Source organism: Haliotis rubra, unplaced genomic scaffold, assembly GCF_003918875.1.
Source record: "Haliotis rubra isolate DU_JTF1 unplaced genomic scaffold, ASM391887v1 Scf934, whole genome shotgun sequence".
NCBI lineage: Eukaryota > Metazoa > Mollusca > Gastropoda > Lepetellida > Haliotidae > Haliotis > Haliotis rubra.
This window is the reverse complement of record NW_025767673.1, coordinates 340,597-357,063: the sequence shown is the minus strand read 5'-3', so window position 1 is coordinate 357,063 and position 16,467 is coordinate 340,597. Positions and strand designations below refer to the sequence as shown.

The window sequence follows — 16,467 nt, the reverse complement described above, 5'->3', positions numbered from 1 at the left end:
TAGAACTATTTGTTAAATTTGAATGCGGCAATAGTTGAAGAATGACCGTCGGAAATAACATAAGGGCTGATATATAAAGTGAGTTTACATTATTTCATAGATGCCATGACACCCGAGACTTACACTGTCTCGTGTTCTGTGGTAGGAAATGCCGTGACTATATACCGATTTTTCATGGCATTTTCCTGTTATCTTCTATCGTGTCAATTCGTATTGCGCTTGGAAATTAAACTGTGGACCTGCAACCAGTGAGCTACCAGTGGACGACAGCCTTTGACCGGTGGCCAAAAAACCTACAAAAAGTGATAAATCATTCCAAAAGTAAAGAAAGTGCGAGTTTTGAAGAACTGACTTTGTTGTATTATGATCCAATGCGACATTTAAAGAGGCTCTATTAAAAGTTTGTAGCATAATTATTCCATGTAGTTTCCTTATGTTTAATGATATATGAACTGTCTAAAATTGAGAGAAAAGGATTTTCACAATAAGAAAAGCCTCTTTTTATGGTCTGGGTACTGTAGAAGGGTCATTTTCTGTCAACAGCTGGCAGAAGATGGCAAACTGCTACTTTTTTTTTTCTTTTTTTTTTTCTTTAGGGGGTCTTCTTCTTTTTGGGGAGATGAGAGAAACATAAAAAAAATGTGGATGGCCTTACTGTTAACTGTACCCATGTCATCCTCCTTGTGTGTTGTAATGATTCAATTTCTGTCTCCCCCAAAACCTTGTTTTACCTGTATCCAGCTCATAATAATCCTAGGGTCATCAGTTTTCACTGGCAGAAGAATCATTTGCACATAAACTTAGAACAATTATAACATGGTACCAAATGTTGATGAGGTTAATATTATTTCGGTCAGATGTTAATATGAAAATGTTAATTTGTAAGTCTGTGAAATGAAACTGATTCGATTACTTCTGAGTTCGGAAGTGCGGCCATGACACTAGGAAATTATGTCATTTGTTTACGCTCTCCTTATTGGCTTGCTGTTTACATCAAATGAGTTTTTCAGAGGCAATGTGATTTTATGATAGCCTGCATTAACACAAAGCAGATGATCTGTCAGTCACATAGCTTTTGACAGTACTAAAACGTTTGCAGTACTATTTTATCGGAGTGGTGAGTTCAGTCATAGTCTTTTTCACACCGATATCTCAAAGTTGCTCAAAAACTTATCGTTTGTTATATGATTCTGTATGGAAATATGAGATGAGTCGAAACATGTGACAACAATAATAAAATGTCTAACATAATTCAGTATCCAAAATTTGCTGTCTGCCTGTTATCCCATGACTGTGACAAGTGTGACTAATAACTTATCTGCCAGGAACACAACATGACGTCTTCCACACTATATTGAGATAATACTTCCGCCAGGAGCACAACATGACGTCTTCCACACTATATTGAGATAATACTTCCGCCAGGAGCACAACATGACGTCTTCCACACTATATTGAGATAATACTTCGCCAGGAGCACAACATGACGCCTTCCACACTATATCGAGATAATACTTCCGCCAGGAGCACAACATGACATCTTCCACACTATATTGAGATAATACTTCTGCCAGGAGCACAACATGACGCCTCCCACACTATATCGAGATAATACTGCTGTTTGAGCACAACATGACGCCTTCCACACTATATTGAGATAATACTTCTGCCAGGAGCACAACATGCCAGGATAATACTTCTGCACAACATGACGCCTTCCACACTATATCGAGATAATACTTCTGCCAGGAGCACAACATGACGCCTTCCACACTAATACTCGGAGCACAACATGACGCCTTCCACACTTATCGAGATAATACTGCTGTTTGGAGCACAACATGACGCCTTCCACACTATATCGAGATAATACTTCTGCCAGGAGCACAACATGACGCCTTCCACACTATATTGAGATAATACTTCTGCCAGGAGCACAACATGACGCCTTCCACACTATATCGAGATAATACTTCTGCCAGGAGCACAACATGAACACTATATCGAGATAAAACTTCTGCCAGGAGCACAACATGACATCTTCCACACATATTGAGATAATACTTCCAGGAGCACAACATGACGCCTTGCACACTATATCGAGATAATACTTCTGTTTGAGCACAACATGACGTCTTCCACACTATATTGAGATAATACTTCTGTTTGAGCACAACATGACGTCTTCCACACTATATTGAGATAATACTTCTGTTTGAGCACAACATGACGTCTTCCACACTATATTGAGATAATACTTCTGCCAGGAGCACAACATGACGTCTTCCACACTATATCGAGATAATACTTCTGTTTGAGCACAACATGACGTCGTCTTCCACACTATATTGAGATAATACTTCTGCCAGGAGCACAACATGACGTCTTCCACACTATATCGAGATAATACTTCTGTTTGAGCACAACATGACGTCTTCCACACTATATCAAGATAAAACTTCTGCCAGGAGCACAACATGACATCTTCCACACTATATCGAGATAATACTTCTGCCAGGAGTACAACATGACGTCTTCCACACTATATCGAGATAAAACTTCTGCCAGGAGCACAACATGACGTCTTCCACACTATATTGAGATAATACTTCTGCCAGGAGCACAACATGACGTTGCCTTCGGCACTATATCAAGAGATTGTCCCCAGTGCTATGTTAGGATAATACTTCTATGACATTTGTGTTGAAGGTGTTCCAGAGATTCAGGTGATCCCTGACTCGGAACTAGTGTCCTGGCTGTCTCAACGGAACTTTGACCAGGACACCATTCACAAGGTCAGTTCTCAGTCTCATTGGTACATTATGTCCATCATTTAGTTTGTGAAGCTCAAACTCCGGCCAATCTTTCTGTATGCCACAAGGTACATAAGTCAGCATTTGGCACCATTTGGGCTGTAGAGGGCTTTTATTTTGAATAAAATTTGTTGGTAATTTTCCTTAAAGGCCGGGGAGCAAATCTAGTAGTAGTCTCCCACTGGCTACTCCTCAGCAGTGTAGATGTTATCTGCCCATGAGTGACAGGACTGTAATGGCTATGGGTGCCTGGCAAGAGTCTGGTGATGTCAAAGGTCAACCTTGGAATTTACTACTAGAATAGATAGTGCCTTAGAGTAAATGCCAACTCTTTCACAATATATACTGGCCACATAAAGAAACTGTGCACACAGAAAATATAAAGATAGGCAGACAGCGTCTTTATGCATAAATAAAGGTGTGAACATAGCAAGTATTGGAGACAATCAAACGCTCATGCAGGTGCCAGGCGACGTGAAGTCATTGATGGTGGTCTATGGACTTGCAATGTGTTACTGCACGTGCAGCCTGTGAAATTCAGAAATTGCTGTCACTGTCGAAAGCTTGATCTTTGGTCATTCAAACGTTCACAAATTCACATGAGAAGTCACATGCACATCATGCCAAGATTAACATGTGCTCAACGTCATGAAACCATTGGAATGGTTCGAGCAGGCATGAGCCAACAACAGGTGGCAGCACATTTCCAATGCCATCGTAACACGATATCTGCATTGGTCAGGCGTTAGGGAAACAGTAATGACGTCGCCGACTACCCACGTTATGGGCGTCCCGGTAAACGGCGCCAAGACAGGACAGATGGATTCGGGTGACTCATATCAGTCACAGGTTCCAGATGGCAGTGACCACGTCCCAAACCATTCCCCAGGCCTTCATTTGGAAAATTTGGTAGCCTCTATGCATCGTCGATGCACTGCTGTGCATCACGCGCATGATGGTCATACCCGTTATTGACTTTGTGACTTCGACGTGTGACCCCCGACTCAATTTTGAACTTCTGACGTCATCGTTATGGATATTGTTCATGTTCTTTTGACATGTTGTTGAGGCCCGATACTTCAGCTTATAAAGCGTCTACATCATGTCGTCTTTTTTGTGTTGTATTCCAATTCTGAAGGAATTTTCTGTGTGCACAGTTTCTTTATGTGGCTAGTATATGTTAATGATTAGCATATATGAAATTTCAAATTTTACTTATTTTCTGAAAATATAATCTTCAACATGGTGATGTCAGCATCAAACAAGTGTACAGCCCTAACCCTGCAGAGCATGGGGTCAGGGGGGTGGGGAGGGTGGCATTTTCACAGCCTTCTTGAAATATGCAACTTTCAGCCAACTCACAGGCTTATTTCTTATGGAAACGTACCTCTTCTGGCCACCTGACTGATACAGGGGGAAATTCAAATCTGGATTTGAAAAAGAGAAATATATTTTCATAATGTATGTTTTGTAGGCTGTCTGCATCCATACATTTTTTCAGTGAGTCTTCATAACCTACTTCTTTACACTATATGGCCACATATCAGTCTGAACCAGTAAGTCAATTTTGTGATTGCATTGCTTTTCATCTAAGGACGGCTTTGACAAGGCAAGGAGGCCACACCCCAACTGTGTATAGGTTTGAACCCTTGCCTTTAAGTGAGAATACATAGTAATAATTTTTTAGAAATTATAAATGAGAAACATAATGAATAATTTTTCATAAAACGTTGTGCTTATGACAGAGTATTGACAAGGTTGCTCTTTAAACTTGTTCTGTATCAGGAAAGTAAACAATGTGAATCATTTTAATATTGAGTGAGACAAAGTGAGTATCCTCCTTGCATGTGCTACAGGTGTGCCAGGAGGAGTACACTCTGCCTGACCTGCTGGAGCTGGCCACCAAGGAAGACCTCACTCGCCTTCAACTCAAGTAGGTTACACAGACATTCTGTACTCTCAGTCTAGATTCATCATGGCACAGTATTAACTTCAGTATTGAAAGGCTAGGAACACTGAAGCATACTTATTTCAAAAGAATTGATATTGCCACCATAAACTTGGCAGTTCATCCCTTGGGTCTAAACTAGGATCCCTGGGTGTACAGAGTTGTAGATTTATCAAGGGTCACTGGTTTGAGGGGAGTTGTCACTAAGTCACCAGGGTTTTTGTCTGGAAACTACTTTCCTGAAACAGTTTGCAATCAGTACATCCAATGGCTTATTACAGGGGCGGTGTGTTGTGTCGACTATGGCGAGCTCTCCTGACCCACCGAGCCCAGCATCCTGCACCCAGGTGACAGTGAAAGAGATCCGCTGTACATACCACCATCCCTACACAGTTCATCACTCCACCCCTCACCACTTGCTGTACCTCCTTCTCCCAACACCAGCAGTGTGGCTGGGGTGCCATCATGGTGGGATACAATGTTACACCCAGTCATGTCCTCCATTTGCCAGTCAGCATTGCACTACAGTTGGGGAGAGCCCAGTACTACAGCTTCTTCCAGAAGGGGACATGCAGCCAGACTGGTCTAACTCCACTACAATAAGTCAGTAATAAAAGGAAGGTTCACAGTCCTAACAGTCTTGTGCCACTGTAATCAGGGAGACAGAGACTCACACTGCAAAGCTGGCCACAAAAACATATCACAAGCAAGTGTTTCTTTTAGGTTTTTTGCAGGCATAAAAACAGTTTAATGTGACTGGTACTCTTAGTTGTTTTCCTGTGAACTGATTTTATTTGTACACATTGTTGGCTGAGTTGTTACTGGTTTCTCTAGTGCGGTTTTGCATCTACCTATTGAGGACAACTTTACCCTCCTGACATGGACAACATAGATTCCTACCATGTTTTTCTAGCAGAAGATGTGTGTACTGCCAACAATGATTACTGCTGCCAGTGTGCTGTACATGCTGGAAATAGAAGGAGCTGGTGGAGAATACATGAACAGAAAGAAGTCATTTCCTCTGTGCCCAGTCATAACATACATCACATCACATAGAAGTCATCAGTGTCCAACCGTCAGTCTGAACCAGCCACTACCTCTTTGTCAACTCACCGAAGGCAGCCGCCAACCCATCTTTAGGGGACCTCTGTGACCGGACATGAGTGTGGGCAGTTAGTACACTCCATCATTACACCTTGAGAACAATACCACGACTGACCAGGCACTTTAGGCTCAGTACTAAGTGTACTAAGTGTAGTTGAGAACAACATAATGTTTTATGCTGTATAGCTGACAGTGAATCTGTGCACCAGTACACATTTCAACATGGCAGATCAAATGTTCAATTCTACTCTGATGCTGTTAACTCAACGGTGGAGCTCATAAGGAGATATAAGGGTAGATAACTCAATGGGTTATTTTATTTTAAGTCTTGTTGTGTTTGACTCAGCATTATCAGCCCTGTGTTCAGCAGTATGTGGTGCTGGTGTTTTTGTCTTATAGTGTGTCTGATTATTTCCAGTCAAAGAAAGGATGGAAATTATTCATGAGTGTCCTACAGAAGTTGAGGGCAATGTTGTGGTACTTAAGCAGGTGTGACTGACCCTATCTTGTACCTGTTAGTAGACAAAACACCTAGAAATGTTACAATGTAGGAAACATATGCCATGTTTTGGACTACTGAATGCAGGGCTGCATTTGTTTTTGTTAATGGAAACCAGTTTGTGTGATCTATGTTACATTACTTAACATGTCTACTTCAAGTTCATTTGTTTTGTTTGCATTTCTGTGGAAGCTGACACTTGCCATCATTAACTAGCTGATCATGCATGATGTGCAACTGGTACCTTTCATGGTAAATCCATACCTTTTGTAATCATCCTACACATTGCCATATGTAGGCCCTTGAATAGTCCCGCTTATCCCACCTACAGTTGATTCTCTTGTATGACGCGTCAGAACCTCTCCAGGGGTGTTGAAACATTTCACTCACAGCTAGGAGAGGCCAAAGTAGGGCAGCATGGTGCCATGCTGGCGCCAGCCGTGCTGATACAATCCCATGCTGATAGGTGTCTCCACCCAAGCACTTCAACCATGTTTTCACTTCAGATGGTGCTTATTATTTGTACACATCGCTTTGTACTCACATCAGATACTAGTTCATGTCACAAGTGACCACAAGTGACTTCCGTCATGCTACAGTTCCACTACAATTTGTAGTTTGGGTAGATCTCATACAGCAGATTCATATGAGATAAGGGATACTCACCTTACTGGGTTGTGCAAACATAGATTAGTTGTGTGTGTGAAACAGGTCTCATCATAAGACAATGTTTTGAGCAAACATATTTCATTTAAATACGTATAGTCATAGTATTAAAGTCTTGAGAAGGCATGTTGCATCACAGCTGATCCTATCAACTCTATGTTACTGGAAATCTTCTTGCTGAGATGCCTTGTCAATAAGACAGGTGATGCACATAAGCTTGCTTTAAAGATTTAAGGCTTACCTAACTGCTGAAAACTTACATCATCACAATATGCCCCCATCTTTACATTCATGTTTTGATCACTTTCAAGTGAAAATGTGTATTGAAGGATCAGTTCTCTTCCTGAACAATATTTGTTGTGATGAGTGTGATGTATTTAGAGGCAAGTGTCTCTGCTGCACCCAAATCTACCCCAGCTCAATTTGCTTCTAGCACCATGGAAAACATCTGTCATACATCAGCTCATTTTGACCTCCTACATTGTGACAAGTGATTTGTCAAAGAAAGGGTGAGTGTAATATGTAGTGAAGCTTACTTGATTTATCTGATGACAATAAGTACCGGTTTCAATATTGCCATGAGTATCATCAATAACATTGTTAGCTACACAATTTGCCGTCTAGCTGGTCCATGTGCCATTATTATAGTTTCTGTACCATTTCCACCTTAGCGGTTGACAACTGTGAATGTGTGTCCTATGTTGTGTCCATCACTTGTGCAGCCTGCCATTTCCTGACTGTATAAATTGCCTTACCCCGCAACAGGTAACTTGAACAGGTCACTTGCTCTATGAAGGGTAGTCTGTTTATTTGAACAGTCACTGTACTGGGTGCTGCAATAGCAGTATCAAGAACAGTTTCTTCACTTGGTCAGTGTAGAGCTGCTGTTGAGAGTATTTGAAGGAATATAACAATTTCAGTTACAGTTAATGATTTGTAACTCTCGGTAACCATGGTGAAGTTGATGCTAAGTGTGATTATTTCAGTGAAGGTTGGCTGTTATTTATTGGTGACTCACTAATCATAGTGACGTAGATGCTCAAGGTGACATTTTAAGTGGACATTTACTGTTAGTGTTAAGTCTTACACTCCCTCTTTTTGACACCAACTGACATGGTATTTTATTTTGTGTAAGTCAAAAATACCCAGATAAGACCTCCACTTATGAATCAGTGTTGGTTACACATCTAAAGTGCCTCTCATCTCCTTTATGTTGAACCTGTAGAGGGATTATGTGTGTACATATGAAGATCATTGCAATTTGTAAATTGTTTTGTTAACAAAACAAGTTGTATTCTTTTCTGAAGTAGAGATTATTTTGAAAAATGTTTGTTTGCTGAATGAATTGAAGTGTTGGTGTTGCCAAACACTGATATTACAGATTCAGATAATAATGTTATTGGTAGTGGTCAGGAAGACAACTGGTGTTCATTTTATAAGTTAGATACTGTGCAGAGTAGGTTGTCTTTTATGTTGCTACTCTCTGAAACATGCTTTAGATGTTGGTCCTGACAGGCAGCAGTATCCTGCAGCATCTGTCCAATCCAGTCTTTCGTTACCCAGTCCAGTCTTTCGTTACCAAGTCCCCAGTGATGTCAGTAATTATACAATGTACGATCTGTTACATGTCTGCTATTGCCATAGCTTGTGTTTATACAGACCACTCCCCCCAGCCTTAGCGTCATGTGGCCCCGAAGTGCACACAGATATTCCGGTGTATGAAAAGTAGCTTGTTTCATGCTGTTGTTGCACTGTATGGAATGAAGCATTTCTAAACATATGGTTTTTTTACATTGTTTGCCTGTTTCAATCAAGCTGGTTTATCTTTTAACCCCTGGACTTTTAAAAAGTATTTTTGTTTTAGCTTTTCATAAACAGCCTACAGCCATTTTATATATATGCTTGTGTGGTTTGCATTGCACTATCAGCATGCCAACATTAGCCTTGTACAGGAATGCCATACCATGCCATGTCTACTACATGTAGGAGGCACAGGCAGTCTAAGTAAACCTAGGCTCAGTATTATTTGTTGCACTGCTATACTGAGTCTAACAAAACCTTGTAGAAGGTCACATCAGCTAACCTTTTAGACTGACCAATCAGAACACAGCTTACCAAATTGCGAAAGTTAACATTCGCACATACCGTTTGAACCTTTACCTCCAAAAACTCGAACAATTCTGAATGCTATTTTCCGCACAATTGCTTCCGAGTGATACACGCAATGAGTAAACAGTCGCTGAAAATAGCGTTTTTGTCAATATTCAAGGATGTCATCTAGCGAAAATATAAGCAAATAGTAACCATGTCATTAGAAACCCATAAATGTATATACTGCAGGTCAAATATCTGTGTTTTATGCGGATTTTCGTTTGTTGATAGATCAGTGTCAGCGACCAGGGAAGAGAAAATCCCAAAACCGTTTTGTAAGTCCCGCCAAACCCTAACAAGTAGTCGTTGTCTGATTGGTTAAATCCGTTTGGCCGTCTCACGTTTGATTGGATGGTCGCTCAAAGGTTAGCTGACGCAACCTTCTACTAGGTTTTGTTAGACTCAGTATAGCAGTGTCACGAATAATACTGAGCCTAAGTTTACTTAGACTGGAGGCACAGGAAGCAGTGCAGTGTTGTGTCCCTTAGCCCCACTAGAAACCTACCATTCTTGGTTCAAAGCCTGGTTTGACACAATTTAGGTTTGTCAGCACAATGGCCATGCTTGTGGGTTTTACCTAGCAGTAAACATCAAAGCTGGGACCGTACATCGCACATTGAGCTGATATGCCATATCTGGAATACCGTTCAAGGTTGCATTAAACCTAACGCACTCACTCACTCCAGTACATGCATGTAGAGCTGGCATAGGTTATACAGTGTCACATAGTGGAAGTCAAGTACATTGAGGAACCTGCAATCTTGGCAGACTATCAGCTGGAGTTATGTTCAATACCATTATAAAGCAGGACGAACCATAGGTTTAGTTGATACCGTCACATTTTGTGTAGATTTCTGTAGCCCTGCTCAGATTCTTCAGTGTAAGTGGCTTGTTCTTGTACATACTGATTTGATTTAGTTAGGGGTTTCCAGCCTGTGCCAGCTTTCAGGTAGTGAGGGCTTGCTGAACAGATTTGTTACTATTTATCATTGTTATTTGGTATACTTGATCAAAGGAAAAAAATGAATATATATTGTGATAATTTATTGTGATTTGATTATTTTACAGGAGTATATTTTAATAAAAAGCACTTACCTTCTTATGTGTGCATTGTACAAGTAATGGTGTTTTATTCACATCACTTCTCCCAAACATAAGTGACTTTTAGCCCTGCAGTATTTGTGCATATTCTATAAGCCATCATAAACATTTTGTTCACCTGATTGAAAGTCAAGTGAGCTTACATAGTGGCCTGTCTGTCGTGTGTCAAACATCTCATCGGAAAAAAACTGAGCCAATGAAACTAAATTTGTTCAACATGTTCAAATCCACATTTCAATATGGCTGCCGCATTGAAGAAACCTACGACCATTACTTAGTCATGGTTATTGTTGAAAAATCTGAATTGGTATATCTGTAGTTAGTAGTAGGACTCATTTCCTCAGAGACTTTGAAAACTTAACATGCTTGTTTTTGTCAATTATCGCACCAGAATATGTTTAAGGGGTTCAAATCTTGTTTTATTGGCCTCCATAGCAGCCATATTGAAGAACTTATTATAGTGATTACTATTTGTACAAAACTTTGGTACATGTGTACTTAGAGAATAAGGTTCAACATGTATGCTTGCGATGATGTTTCTCCTTATGATGATTTCAGTGATTTTTTTGTTCTTCAGTATTTATGCAGAACATCTTTGAATAACTGTCACCCTTTAACATTTTAAACTGTTGACTACATTAACCAGGTGAGCTATAGTGCTAAGGCACTATCTGTAAAATCACAAGAATTGAAACCATTCATGAAATATGAAACATTTTTTTATTTTGACCTTTCAAATATGGTAAATGACAATGGTCTAGACAGTTTTTAGTTTCCAATAAATGTGGGAGTACATTTACTCTTTCAATCAAAGTGTTTAGTCTTGTAATTACTGTCAGTGTCAATGTTTGTTTTGGGAAACAATTCAAGGCAGTGTTTTTCACAGAAATCTTTGGCTACAGTAGGATCATGTGAAAGAAGAGAGGAATATGACGGAGCTCCTGCAATGCTGTTGGGGATCATTAAATCATCTCATCCCAGACATGGATTATTGGCAACAGCTTAGGTAATCTTGCAGGACACGGTAAACACACTCACATTGTTCTAGTATCAGACACTGCTGCACAACTCCAGCAACATAGCCTGGGTCTCTCTTTCATTATGGTGGGGGGTAGCCTAGTGGTTAAAGCATTCGCTCGTCATGCAGAAGACCTGTGTTCGATTCCCCAAATGGGTACAAAGTGTGAAGCCCATTTCTGGTTTTCCTTGCCGTGATATTGCTGGAATATTGCTGCTTAATATTCCAGCAAGCGGTGAAAAACTGAACTCAGGTTTAATTCCCCACATAGGTACGATGTGTGAAGCCCATTTCTGGTGTCGCTTGTATGATATTGCTGGAATATTGATATAAGCGACATAAACTAAACTTGCTCTCTCTTTTTCAAAGGTGTATGTCTTATCCTGGTATCTCACAGAGGTCTCGATACCGATCAATCACAATTTTGTTCATGTAGCCCTTATTCCTTACCAGATCATAATGTAACTATCTCCAAAGCCATCCCTTAAGGAACATTGGTGTCACTGTGAAAAATTAAATAATGCATTTCTCTCAATAACACTGTCAGCCCTCAGGGAAGCTACCATATAATTTATTAAAAAAAATAATAAGGCCAGACCAATTTCATTTCTTGTTTTACAGATTTTTGTCCTCAGAAAACCTAAAGGCAGGAGGGGAAAAACAAAATCACGTCAAAGTAATATTCCTTTTAAATACTAAAATTATTTTACTTTTGGCAATTTATGAAGTGTATATGGGGCCAAAAAAATACAATCTGAAAACATTTTCTTGCACATTTACATTTTTGGCCAATAAAAACATTAAAATTTTGTTTTTAAGCGGGGAAAATTAATTAATTTTTTTTTCTTATTCTTGAAAAAATATGACCGGCGGATTCGTAAACAAGAAATAAAATTGGTCTGGCCTATAGAAATAAAAAACCCATATGTATTTAGATTACAATATTAAATTAAAAAGTTTGAATGAATACATGTAATGTTGCATTAAATAGACTCTCACGCCCTCTACCTGCTGAATATTATTTCAAGAGAACCCCATAGAGTTATACCCCTCGGAGCACTCTTTACGAATATCCAGTGTACAACTTGTGATTGAGAACCAGTTCGGACAACACCGTATGCATCGAGTTTTCATTGTATGGAGCAAATTTTTAAACTTATCCTATCTCATGGTATGCACCTCTTCTCTTCTTCTACAACCATGTGTGGAAACGTGCTGTAGGCTAAGTTGAATCAAATCTTGCTGGCCTCTGACCCGCCCTGACCTCTGCCCTCACTCCGACATCAGCACCTGTCAATCATCTCTGTAAGCGTGGAGCTCGCTCAGATGATCATGTGACTACCTGTGCCTGTCATTCTCTTTCTTGTCGCTACGTCGTGTGGACGTGTGCTTGTCTATAGAAAGTTTGTTTGCGGTTTTCCTTCAACTATGGGAAAGTCTAATCGCAGTAGTTCTAAGAAACGAAAGCATTGTGATAAATGCAACAGTAATTTTTCGGCAGCGGATCCACATGCCTTGTGTGTAGACTGTTTAGGCACATGTAAATGGTCGCGTCGTTGTACTTTTTGTAAGGATCTCAACGATGATGATTTCTCAGCATATCGCCGGGTGGCTGGTAGACGATTATCCGATCGAGATCGCCGTCAACTATCTGAAGGTCCGTCGGCATCGAAACGTCCCAAGGCCGAACGTCGTAGAACTACATCAGTCCGTCGTTTTGAGGTCCCCGTCACCTACTGAAGATTTCTTAGGGGAGGCGTCTGATTGTTACCTAAGTGAGAACTTACGACAACTGTTCCGACCGCGTGGCCTTAACCCCATCACGTTGGAAGTCTTGTCTCCATCTAGGGTTGTTGTGTTGTCTACGTCCTCTCCACAACCTCATCTGTCTACGGTGGTTGTTACTTCGTCTGATTCGCATTCGGTGTCTCAGTCGAATGTGTCACTTGCTTCTAGACCACCACTTTATTCTAGTGCACCACTTGCCTCACAAGTGTCGTTTCCTTTCGGCCAGATATCAGTGACAGCGCCGCTTGTTGCCGATCACGTGATGTCTTTCAGAGCGCGCCGCCTTTGTCCAAATCGGCGCTTACTACTGGTGGTCTCGGTTCGGCGCTTACTACTGGTGTGCCCGGATCGGCGCTAACAACTGGTATTTCCGGATAGGCGCTTACTACTGGTGGTTCCAGATTGGCGCTTACTACTGATGGTCCTGGTTCGGCGCTTACTACCGGTGCTCCCGGATCAGCGCTTCCTCCCGGTGTTCCCGGATCGGCGCTTACTACTGGTGGTCTCGGATCAGCGCTTACTACCGGTGTGCCCGGATCGGCGCTTACAACTGGTATTTCCGGATCGGCGCTTACTACTGGTGGTTCCAGATCGGCGCTTACTACTGATGGTCCTGGTTCGGCGCCTACTACCGGTGTTCCCGGATTGGCGCTTCCTCCCGGTGTTCCCGGATCGGCGCTTACAACTGGTGGTCCCGGATCGGCGCTTACTACTGGTGTTCCCAGTTCGGCGCTTCCTCCCGGTGTTCCCGGATTGGTGCGTACTACTGGTGTTCCCAGTTCGGCGCTTTTTACCAGTGTTCCCGGATCGGCGCTTCCTCCTGGTGTTCCCGGATCGGCGCTTACAACTGGTGGTTCCGGATCGGCGCTTACTACTGGTGTTCCCAGTTCGGCGCTTCTTACCGGTGTTCCCGGATCCGCGGTTCCTCCCCGGTGTTCCCGGATCAGCGCTTACTACTGGTGTTCCTAGTTCGGCGCTTATTACCGGTGCTCCCAGATCAGTGCTTATTACCGGTGCTCCCAGATCGGCGCTTACCTCCGGTTTTCCCGGATCGGCGCTTCATCATGGTGCTTTTGGTTCAGCACTCACTCCTGGTTCAGCGCTTACCTACAGTATTACCGGTTCAACGCTTACTAATGGGGTTCCTGGTTCGACGCTCCCTTATGGTGCTCCTGGTTCAGCACTTACTCATGGTGTTCCCGGTTCGGTGCTTCCTCATAGTTCACTGGCTTCAGTATTGAGCTAGGCCAGTGATAACTGTCAAGCTGTCCCCTTCCTCACAAGAGTCAAGCACGCTGATGTATAAGTTCTGCAATGGGAGTCGTAGATGAACTTGTAGCTCTACAAGAACCTTTATGTATTCAACACAATTGGTTATTTATGGTGCTTCATTGAGACCAATGACTATAGTCTACAAGTAACAGCGTTAAGCAAGTATGAACTTCAGCTGATCATCTGTTAAGATGACGATTACATTATCTTCAGTGAAGAAGGAAACAATCACAATAGCCAAGGAGACAGTCTACTTACATTGGTATTACGCGGCGAAATCTTTCAGGCGTTTTCCACTCAGTCTGCTGTACACGTGTTCACTCGTGTAACTCCGGGAGATTACGGACAAGGCCGAGTGTTGATGAAGAAATCAACGACTGCACAAGATTTTACAAGGATCTTTTTCCTGCAACACTGGTTACGTCACATCGCGGGAATCTGAGATGAATCAAATGCTGCAATTTGATTGGTCCATGAGAGACAATGCCCTGCGCTGAAGTCGAGCATAGCTCACATAACAGGAAGTCGTGTATAGTTGTAAACAGCTTTTCAACGGGGGAGACTTTTGATGATACATCGATTAGGAAGTACCTGACTGACTTGTCTTGGTCCCACGAAGCGGATACCTATCCCAGCCTTTAATTGCAAGTGATGATGAACGGTGCCAATCCCGGTAGGAGTGATTATGTCGAGTTTGTCAGTCAGCTGGGAGATGCAGTTTACCGAGGGTGCCAGACGGAGTCGCCGAGGCTGAAGGCCTCAGTTCAGAGGTCACTGCAGCTATGTCCGGACTGTCCGTAGGCATCGATGTTACTACCTTCGTCTCTTTATCGAACGTGTCTGGGGTCATTGGTCTTTTTTTACCTCTGCCATTCCATCAACTTTACCAATGTTCCGGTAGACTGATGATCCCATGCATCGTATCTACTAACTTTCTCACTCCATCTGGTGGACCAACACTTCATTTGGCGAACTATACGTTCCTACAATCACTGTTTATATGGCCTTCATCACTCTGTGTACAATGTGTACGTTCCTGACATCTCCATGCCACGAACCTCCTACATTCAGCACTTCTTCAGTGCTGTTATGGTAGCTTGGCTACTCGAACGTATCGTATCTCAGACGGCTGTTCTACGCTCCACAATCGACATTCTCCTTCAGAAACTTGCGATCGAGTCCTGGGTTCTATTTGCCAATCTTTCTGGTGCCAAAGAAAGATTCGGACAAGTTGGGACTAATTTTCAATATGAAGGTTTTCCATAAAATGGTTCTACAACCCCCGCCTCACTTTCGTATGGTGTCGGTGGCTCTTCTCAACAGTCATCAAACCGGGAGACTACATGGTCAGTCTTGATCTCCAGGATGAGTACCTTCACATCCCTATTTTTCCGGCTCTTCGCGAGTTCCTTCGGTTTGTCTTCGAGGGCACCCACTATCAGTGGCGAGTCCTCCCGTTTGGAATTTCTTCGGCCCCGTGGCTGTTCACATGGGTATCGAAGCCTATCACCTGTTTCCTTCACCGCAAGGGGATAGTGTTCGAAGCTTACATCGACGACTGCATTCAGGCGCAGACCGATCATGCCCTTCTGCTTCGTCACATGCAGTTTGCGATACAGCTTCTTCGCTAATTAGGCTAGTTAATCAATCTGCAGAAATCGGAACTAGCCCATATGCGCCGTCTTCAATTCTTTGGAGCAGTGTTCGACACAGAGGCCAACAAACTCTTTGTCCCGAGAGATCGTTTCTGAAAGATTCAGCGATTGGTTTCTCTGGCACAGGCGCAACCCAGGACGCTTTGTCAGTGGCAGGAGCTCCTGGGCCTCTTGACGTCGGCTCAGGCGTTCACCCTCAGGGGTCAACTACAACTTCGTCCCTTGCAGTTCTTTCTAGCGCCTTACATCAGAGTGGGAGTGCCTTGATCTCTCTACCTCTGCAGCTCCATACCCATCTCCTGTGGTGGATGGAAGCATTGAATGTTTGCGACGGAGTTTGTTTAGGGCCGTTTGTTCCGTCTCACCACCTGTGTGTGGACGCGTCTCTACACGGGTGGGGAGCTCATCTTCTAAATCAACTAGTGGCAGGGCGGTGGTCTCCCATCGATCGC

General features: G+C 42.4%; 1 protein-coding gene and 1 long non-coding RNA gene across 2 annotated transcripts in view; one reads left to right on the top strand and one right to left on the bottom strand.

Annotated features, from left to right (window-relative positions):
- LOC124264638 (mitogen-activated protein kinase kinase kinase 5-like) overlaps positions 1-8,733 on the top strand; it is a 28,303-nt gene extending 19,570 nt beyond the window's left edge. The window contains exons 9-11 of the mRNA XM_046699379.1: positions 2,710-2,795; positions 4,670-4,746; positions 5,043-8,733. Coding sequence (XP_046555335.1) covers positions 2,710-2,795; positions 4,670-4,746; positions 5,043-5,112 — 233 coding nt within the window. The 3' untranslated portion in view covers positions 5,113-8,733. The remainder of the gene's footprint in view (positions 1-2,709; positions 2,796-4,669; positions 4,747-5,042) is intronic.
- LOC124264639 lies at positions 1,158-10,994 on the bottom strand. The gene is made up of 3 exons (XR_006895190.1): positions 10,887-10,994; positions 10,390-10,400; positions 1,158-1,277 (listed from the first exon to the last, which is right to left on the bottom strand). It is a non-coding gene; the product is annotated as an uncharacterized LOC124264639 (long non-coding RNA).
- Between the last annotated feature and the right edge of the window lie 5,473 nt (positions 10,995-16,467).